Consider the following 9,550-nt stretch of genomic DNA (forward strand, 5'->3'; position numbering starts at 1 on the left):
CTTCTTTTTTTAAAAAAAGTAAATATACTTTTACATTTTTATTTTAATTATTTTGACAGTATGTGTGGAACTGTGGGCCAGACTCAGGATCAACGTTAAGAGTGATAGCTGCTCAGTGATGTAGCAGCCCTGATGGAGACGGTGCCTGGTGACCCCTCCAGACCCTCCCCTGAGCCCCAGGCTGGGCTGCCTGGAAGCTGCTTCCTCATGAAGCCCTTAACGTCTTCCCTCTATATCCTTCCTTCTTGCTCCCCCTCAGCGAGAGAGCACAAATATCTGCCCACTTAGAAAATCAAAATATTAACCATCTAATCCAACTGTCTCTTTTAGAGAAGGGGAAACTGAGGCCCAGAGAAAGGGTCTTGCTCAAGATCCCACTGTTATTGACAGAGTCAGTGCTTGAACCCAGGACTCTGGTTTCCACCCATAGGGCTCCTGCCCGTTCCTGGCTCACCAGCACAGGGCGCACTTGGTCAGCGTAGGGTGGGGGATTTGCTTTGCTCTCCATCTCCTCTCTGCCCATCCCCTCTTCCCACGTGGGAATTTCAGAGCAGAAAAGGGACCATTTTGAACATAAGCGTATTAGTCAGAGGAGGAAAAGAAACGAAAGGGCCTCCCTCGGCAATAGCTGGTGAACATCGGCGTGTGGGCGTCCCGTCTGCAATGGGTCATAGAAATGGGGCGTGTGGGAGACAAACCCCTGTGCTGGTGGGCAATGAACAATTCCTCTGTGAACTGGGCAGAAGCAACAACAAAGAGGGGGAGCCCAGAGTTCAGGGCAAAGGGAGGTGCTCAGCATGAATTCAGCTCCATGAAGGCAGAGAGATGGCCACGGAGATCATGAGAGGACTGGTGAGAGCATGCGCTTGGGAACCCAGTGGTCTTATTCCTCCTCCTCAAGCCTCAGTCTTCTCAATGGTACAATGGGGACAATGGCCCTCACCCCATGGCACTGATGCTTATAAGCTACTAGCACAGCGTCTGGCACACAGTATTCTGAATATAATTATAATGTGATTTCTATCCTATAGTATAAAGAGGTAATATGCAAATTGACCCTCATGCCCTCACTAGATGGCTGCCTATAACCAAGCCAGCAGTGGGGGCGGGGTTAGTGAGGGACAACCAAATGACTGAGCAAGCAGGCTGCATGGGGCGACCAGGCTGGCAGGGGGGCAGTTAGGGGTGACCAGGACATCAGAGGGGGGCAGTTGGGGGCAATGAGGCCAGCAGGGGGGGCAGTTGGGGCGATTAGGCTGGCACACAGAGGCAGTAAGGAGCGACCAGACAGGCAGGCAGGGGAGCGATTAGGAGCCAGCCGTCCAGGATTGTGAGAGGGATGTTTGACTGCTGGGATCGGGCCTAAACTGGCAGTCAGACATTCCCCAAGGGGTTCTGGATTGGAGAGGGTGCAGGCTGGGCTGAGGTACCCCCCCCCCTCGGTGCACAAATTTCATGCACCAGGCCTCTAGTTAAATATATAAATAGAGACCACCCAATAAGATTCCACCAGAATTTGCCAACCTTTCCAAAGCAGAACCAGCATGTGGATGCTGTGGCTTTCCAGACCACACCATTTGGTGTCAGAACACCAGAGTTTAAGTCCTGGATCTGCTATTATATAAGCTAGATGCTCTTAGGCAAGTTGCTTAACCTCTATCAACCTATGTTCATCTCAAAAAGGGAGGTAATGTTCACCCTAGCTCATAGGGCTGCATATGAATATTAAAATCTTCTGTAACCTGCAGAAAAGCTACCCACCCTTGAGGCTGATGAGGAGGATGGGGATGTATATGCTTCCAGCAGGAAAACTGCCCCTCTTCCCTTTTCCTCTAAAAGCACCCAAATTACAGCCTTGTTCATAGGTCATAACACAAGACTTAATTCACTTTTATCTTCGGCTAAAGCTTCATACATAATTTCCAAACAGATAAGCAACTAATTATATTGTCCTTGGAAGCAAGATTACATGCAAATAGATTAAGTCTAAAACACAGGGGTATTTTATCTTCATAAACAGTGAAGCACAATTAAATTTATGAGGTGTCATTACCGTGCTGAATGGTGATTAAACATTTCTTTATTCAATATAAGATGTCCAGATCTCTAGCTATAATAGTATCACCACGTGGAAGTGTAGGCTGGGCTTGGTTTACTGAGTGAAATACTAGCCAAGTAAAATTCAAACATAATTAGGGAACATGTTTTACTGATGGTTACTATTGTCCAATAAAACAAGAACAAATATAAAAACCTGCCGTCACCCCTCTTTTGCAGAAGACCGAAGCTCTGAGTGGAGAAAAAACTTGCCCAAAGTCACAGTTACAAAGTGTAAAGATTAAACATAAATATCACTCATGAATTAACTAATTACATGCCTTCATTCAATTATCATTAACTTATTACAGAGCTACAAAAAAAAGCACAAGCCTTCTTAAGAATGAAAAGCTTCTATGAATTTTCAATAAAGTTCAATATCTAACTTAGCCTAGAACACACTTACACTAGGTGTTGTGAGAAGTACCAAAAAGTACAAAACGTTGCCCCTTTTCTAAGGATAACTACATACATTTTGAGTTTTCATGTATATCAATCTCATTTAAATATCACAAACCACCTGGGAGACAGGATTGTGCTCATTCTCATTTTAAGGATTTGCTTTTATTTTAGAAGAGAATGAACAGCACTGACTATGGGTGATTTTTTAATAATAAGTGGAGTCACTTGCCTGGGTTGTGGGCTCAGTCCCCCAGTGTGGGGCGTGCAGGAGGCAGCTGATCAACGATTCTCTCTCATCAACTGAGATTTCTATCTCTCTTTCTCTCCCTCTCCCTTCCTCTCTGAAATCAATAAAAGAAATATTTTTAAGTGAGGGGTGGGACACAGAGGGGGATTAGGGAGGTTGGACGAGCAGGGAGGGCCAGGCTAAGGCCACGTAGATATCATAAAGTTACTCAAGCACCAAACTACAGAAGGCCCACCTTGTACATGCAGGAAGGCTACCAAGCGGAAGACATGCTACATGTCCCAGGAGCTCATCTTCTTTCTGCCCCTCACCCTAAAACCCATTTACCCAGCATTTGAGATAACACATATCAGTCAAACCATCAGACAGTTCCTGGATGGGCAAGTTGTCGCAGTTAATGCTGTTTGTGAAAAACCTCAGCTGGAGAGCATTTTATTAACATCTGTCACAACTCATCAGCTCAGCCTATGCAGACGTGTATTGCAGCTTTGTATTAAGAATGAAAGGAAGCAGTCCCTTTTCTCCCAGCCTCCCTTTCTTCAGTGGCATACAGGTGCTGCCATCATGTGGCCGCAGAGAGCACAGCCATGCCATTCTGGACAGATTCCACAAAAATATCTCCCGATTAGAAAGACGGGAATTTATTAGAACAAGAAACGTAAAGGCAATTCTCGAATTAAACAAAGACCTATGAACGCAAGTCCTTAGTTTAATATATTGGCTTCGGCGGTGGCTATGTAGAACTCAAGAGCCTCTTGAGTTTTGAAAGCTCTTCAAAAGAACCTGTAAGTGGTGATGGGTTTTCATAGCTTGTCTACCAACACCTACGTGGCCCATACAAACTTCGCATATAGCACTATCCCAGCCCTGTCTCGTGGCCATGTGTAACCAGTCCACCAGCAAAACGTGCATGGGCTTCCAGCTCAGGGTGGCATGCTGCATCACCCGGGAGCGAAACTGGCTCCCACTCCTCAATCTGAACAAGTAGCTAATAGACACTGTCAGTGACACAGCTGCAGAAGTGGCCCCTGGGCCGTCAGCACTCTGGGCCCCCAATGAGGCAGGTTTCTAGGCAACCCCAACTCTACCTTTGCTAAGGAGAAGGAAGAGGGCTCCTGAGACACTCTACTGCAGGGGTCCTCAAACTTTTTAAACAGGGGGCCAGTTCACTGTCCTTCAGACTGTTGGAGGGCCGGACTATAGTTTAAAAAAAAAAACTATGAACAAATTCCTATGCACACTGCACATATCTTATTTTGAAGTAAAAAAAACCAAAATGGGGAACAACTACAATATTTGTATTTGCATGTGGCCCACGGGCTGTAGTTTGAGGACCCCTGCTCTACTGTCATTTGTCAGGCTTTTTTGAGCACCTCCTAAGTCCCTGACCCTGAGTGCTGGAAACAGAGAACCCTTGAATATGACCCTTGCCCTTCAGGAAGTCACGGGTCAGGGGGAGAAATACACACAGATGCCCAAGCTCACAGGAGAATGTGGTAAGTGCCCTGTGAGAGACGAGGAGAGTGTTATCGAGGGAAGGCTGTGTGCTGAGCCCTTTAAATATAGTATGTATGTGCCAGGTGCTATGTTAACTGCTTACAAACATTAACCCGTTAGTTGTCATGTGAGATAGATGCTATGTTGTTCCATTGTTACGATCTGCAGCCATGAGCGGATGGGAACATGCCAGGCATAACCACCCTGTGACGTAGGGCCCTTGAGCTTCCCTCGCTTCCCCCTGTGATGTGCTGCATCTCGATGCCGCAGCAGCAGAGACGCACGTAGCTGAGACCAGGGGGTGGAGGTGGCTTCCCAGAGGCGATGACTCTGAAGCTGAGTATGAAGTATGAGTTGGAGACATGTGTCCTGGGAAGAGAAAGTGCCAAGACACAAAGCCATTAAGAACCCGATAGAGTCGGGAATTACAGGTGACTCACCAGGACGATAGAGGAGGCGCAGGGTGAGTAACAGGCGTGGTGCTAAGTCCCAGCAGGAGTTAGAGAATTATCTTAAGTGCAAAGTCGTTGGATTTGAAGATGGTTCGGTGGGAGGTCAGGTCATTAGGCCGACAAATTAGGAGGCTATCACAATAACCAAGGCAATGAATCCCAACTAAGGTACGCACCCTCAGGACAGAGAAGGAAAACTGCATTGGGCATATATTCATTGGTACAGATGAGTGTGCTCCTTGTTCACTAATCCCGGGCATCCCCCCGCCCCCTCTGCAGGGTAAAGCTCAAACCCTTTAGGCTAACAAAGAAGACCCTGCTCCGTCAGACGGAGCTTGTCTCTCAGCAGGTGCTTCCCCATGTGGGCAGGTGGCCCCATGCACAGCCCGTTCACAGTCCCCTCACAGACTGTGTGCACAGCTCCTCTCTGCCTGTGAAAGGGCTCTTTCCTGTGCCTCTCAGATGCCCTCTTCTTTGGCAAACCTACTCATCATTCAAAACCCCTCTCAGATGTCAACTCTTTGACTTAGCCATTGATTGAACATCTTTCAGTTGACATCCTCTTGGTATGAGATGCGGGGGTGATACACAAGAGGAGTTGGGGTGGCCCCCCAATGTGGCTTCAACTCCAGGACCCCCCTCCTGTCGACTCGCTCCATTTCACATCCATACCCTACACTAGTGTGTGTATGAGTCACCTGAGAACACAGGTCCAGACTCAGTGGTTCCAGGGTGGGGCCTGAAATGTTGTGTTTCTAACAAGATCCCAGGTGACGCTGGTCCTGCTGGTCTGCAGACTGACTGCATTTGTACATTGTCTCAGTGTCGTCTGATGAAAAAGCCATAAAGGCAATTATTTTTGTTTTTCTGCACTGAACTCTTTATTAAGGTAGAATTTATACACAGTGAAGTGCACAGAATTGAATTTAAATTCAATGAGTTTTGGCAAATGTATGCACCCCTGTGGCCTACGCCTCAATCAAGAACACTCGCAACATTTCCAGAAAGTCCGCTTGTTCCCCTTTCCACTGAATCCTCCAAGTGAAGATGGATCTATAGGGACCCAGTGTGATTCAGTTCAAGGAAATAGCTTTCTGATTCGGGAGGCTTCATCACAGGATCAATTCAAAGAGGAAAAGGGAAAACGGAACATCTTTCAGGCAACCCTACATAAAGAATATAAACTTCTGATCTGACCATGATTGAAGCTATTACCTTATAATAATTTATTTGTTCATTTTTTATTGATATGGTTTTTATTGAGTTTTAGAGATAGAGAGAGAGGCAGGGAGAGGAATAGAGAGATAGAAACATCAATGAGAGAGAAACATCATCGATAGGCTGCCTCCTGCCTGCCCCCACTGGGGATCGAGCCCACAATCCAGGTTTGTGCCCTGAGGGAATCGAACCAGTGACCTCTTGGTTCCTTGGTCGACGCTCCACCACTGAGCCACACCAGACAGACTATTTGTTCATTTGTTTTTTATAAATAACGCCACGTGCCTGGCCCTGTGCTTTGCATGGGATAGCAAGGTGAACGAACATGTTGGCCCTGTGCTCAGGGTGTTAACTCACCACTAGCAGGAGAAACCAACAGGGAACCTGCAGCTTCCTGAGAGAGCGAATTCTGGGATATAGTGCATTCCTGGCCAATACGAGGAAGGCTGGGGGGCATGAGATGAAGTACATGAGTCACTCGTGAATCTCATATTTTACACATCACCCTCTTGCACAACACTTCACAAAACGTCCCTTACAGTTTCTCATCTTACCTTCGCTTCAGCCCTGTGACAAGGCAGGTACGGCTACCATCATGCACCACAGAATGACAGGAATGCGGTGTGAGAAATGCCTCATTCAGCGACTTCATGGTTGTGTGAACACCATAGAGTGCACTCACACAAACCTAGATGGTATATAGCCCACTACACACCCAGGCTCTGTGGTACAGCCTACTGCTCCTAGACTATAAGCCTATACAGTATGTCACTGTGCAAAACATGAGATTAAATCAAACTTAAGAGGAAATGATGCAACCATGAGATGCGGTGAACACAAAATGGGTGAGGCCGCTCCTGGGTAGCACGGCATACGGTTCTACAGCAAACTTTTTTTTATAAGTAGAAAGAGCACACTCCACAATAATGATGAAAAGTGTTGTACAGTAAATACATGAATCTGTAACATAGTCGTTTATTATCATTATCAGTATTATGTACCGTACATAATTGTACATGCTGCTCTTTTATACGACTGGCAGCTCAGGTTTGTTTAGGCCAGCAGGAGTAACATAGGGTGTACTGTGACATTACCATGGCTACCACGTCGCTAGGTGATGGGAATTTTTCAGCTCCATTATCATCCTATGGACCACCGTCATATCTGCGGTCCGTTGTTGACCGGAACGTCATTATGTGGCACGGGACTATCTCCCCCTTGTAAAGCTATGAACACCGAGGCTGGGAGAGGTTGTCTCAAGGTCATGCACTCAGTTGCGAAGTGAGGCCTTCAGCTCCCTGAAAGTGCCCGTGGGTGTTGAGGCCAGCTGGGTGGCAGGACTCTCCGGGGAGCCCTGGCCCTGGCCCCTGCACAAGCATCTGGCCTGGCCGACAGGAGCAGACCCCTGTGCCCGTGACGACCCCCCTCCTCCTGGGAGGTGGACCTCAGCCGGCACTGTCCCTTCTGAAGAGTGTCCTTCCTGCATCCCCTGTGGGAGGGTCTCCACAGAGGCTGTTCTAATTGCCGCCCACCCTCTCCTGTGTTTCAGCATCTTGCCTCCCGCTCCTGCACCATGAAAACCCTGCTCTGTGACCTCCTGCTGCTCAGCCTCTTCTCCAGCGTGTCCAGCAGCTGTCAGCAGGACTGTCTGACCTGCAGAGAGAAGCTCCGCCCAGCTCTCGACAGCTTCGACCTCGAGGTAGGCTGTCTCCTCCTCCCCAGCTCCTCCAGAGCTGACCCTGAAGGAGAAACTGAGGCCTCGCCCCGGGGTCACGTGACTTGCCCCGTGTCACGTGGTTGTAGGGGAACAGAAACAGATGTGAGCATCTTCCTAGGGCAAACCAAATGCATACATCTGTAACATATTTATGTTCGCTTTACCACAGTCAAATAAAGGCCTGCCCACACTGCCACTTTGTTCCATCATTAAAACAGTGTATGCTCATGTTAGAGACATGGGCAAATTAGAGAAGTTTTAAAAAAGAGAACTGAAATCACATTTAATCCCACCAGTCAGAGAAAGAATCCTAGTGTTTCCTCTTGCCATATTATGCCAGGATAATTTTCCCGAGTTACTAAACATTATTTCTCTCTGTGAATACAGTAGAACTTGTTTAAGCATCCCCTCCTCCCCAGAGTTAAACATGCTTGTTGACCTCCATTGTTAATATAACAGATAATTCTACAAATAATCACCTAAAATGCTCTAATTTAAATTTTGCATTTGAAGTGCAAATCTGACATTAAATTTCTTTTTATTAAATAAGCTGCTTTCTCCACTGCCTTTTTTATTGGTCTTGTTAATCCTCACCCAAGGATATTTTTCCCACTGCTTTTTCAGAGAGTGGAAAGGAGGGAGGGAAGGAGGGAGGGGGGGGGTGCTGGAAGAGAGAGAAAGAGAAACATTGATGTGAGAGAGACACATTGATTGATTGCCCCTCGCATGAACCCCAACCAGTGCTGGGGAGGAACCTGCAACCCAGGTATGTGGCCTTGACTAGGAATAGAACCCATAGCCCTTCAGTGTGATGGCCGACGCTCTAACTACTAAGCCATATGAACCAAGGCTCCACTGCTTTTGTTTTTACCTAAATAGTTATTCCTCTCCTATTAAATCCAATGTAATTCCATTATCTTTTATTCTTTGTAGTTAAATAAACTCCTTTCAAAAGATGCCTGTTTCAAACTCCTCAACCTTTAAAACAACCAAAAGTAACTATGTCCCTTAGGGCGAGTGTACAAACATAGAAACCACGTATTCGAGCTGGGCCAAGGTACCAGCGGTGAGCAGACTCAGCCCAACGGGCCTAAATGCCAAGCTCTTCCCACCCTGTAGTTCTCAAGCCTGTTTCCTGAGCAGTAATATCTACTGCATCGCGAAAAGTATTCCCTGATAACCCTTTCAAAGTGTATCCGCCCCTCATTCATCCATCATGGTTTTTCTGACTAGGACAAGGGATCCAAAGGTGAGCAGACGGATGGGCCTTGCAACCAGTGGGAGAAGAACCCACAGTCCCTCTGAGAGAGAGTAATTACTGGTGCTGGGGAAACAGAGCAGTGGGCCCCAACCTTGTCTAGAGCAGCAGAGAGGGCTTGTGGAGGAACTGAATGTCCAAGGAGACCTTATGATGAGTGGGAGAGAGCCCAGCCAGCATGGCTCAGGGGCTGAGCATCGGCCTAAGCACCAAAAGGTTGCGGTTTGATTCCCGGTCAGGACACATGTCTTGGTGTGGGCTCGATCCCCAGTGTAGGGCGTGCAGGAGGCATGATCAATGATTCTCTCTCATCATTGATGTTTCTCTCCCTCTCCCCCTTCCTCTCTGAAATCAATAAAAATATATTTTTTAAAAAGATGAGTGGGAGTGAAGAGGCAGCGAGTGGGCCCCAAATAGTAAAGGGAGGCATGGGGGCAAGAGGGGAGGGTGGAGGAGGGGGGCATTTGCAAATCCTATATGAGGGAGGGGCATGGCATTTAAGGAACTGAGAAAAGCGGAGTTTGTCTAGAGCAGTGGTCGGCAAACTGCAGCTCAGCAAACCGCGGCTCGCGTCTGGACTATAGATACATATGTGGGTATCTATCACTCACAGGTGATAGATACATCATGGTGTGGGATGAGATCCCAAGGGAGAAAAGGTG

At 47.3% G+C, this 9,550-nt stretch overlaps 1 protein-coding gene across 1 annotated transcript in view; it reads left to right on the plus strand.

Annotated features, from left to right (window-relative positions):
- PNOC (prepronociceptin) overlaps positions 1-9,550 on the plus strand; it is a 27,269-nt gene that overhangs the window by 4,482 nt on the left and 13,237 nt on the right. The window contains exon 2 of the mRNA XM_006774790.1: positions 7,463-7,612. Within this exon, the coding sequence (XP_006774853.1) occupies positions 7,487-7,612 (126 nt within the window). The 5' untranslated portion in view covers positions 7,463-7,486. The remainder of the gene's footprint in view (positions 1-7,462; positions 7,613-9,550) is intronic.

The sequence above is a fragment of the Myotis davidii genome, unplaced genomic scaffold (genome assembly GCF_000327345.1).
Source record: "Myotis davidii unplaced genomic scaffold, ASM32734v1 scaffold524, whole genome shotgun sequence".
Classification (NCBI taxonomy): domain Eukaryota; kingdom Metazoa; phylum Chordata; class Mammalia; order Chiroptera; family Vespertilionidae; genus Myotis; species Myotis davidii.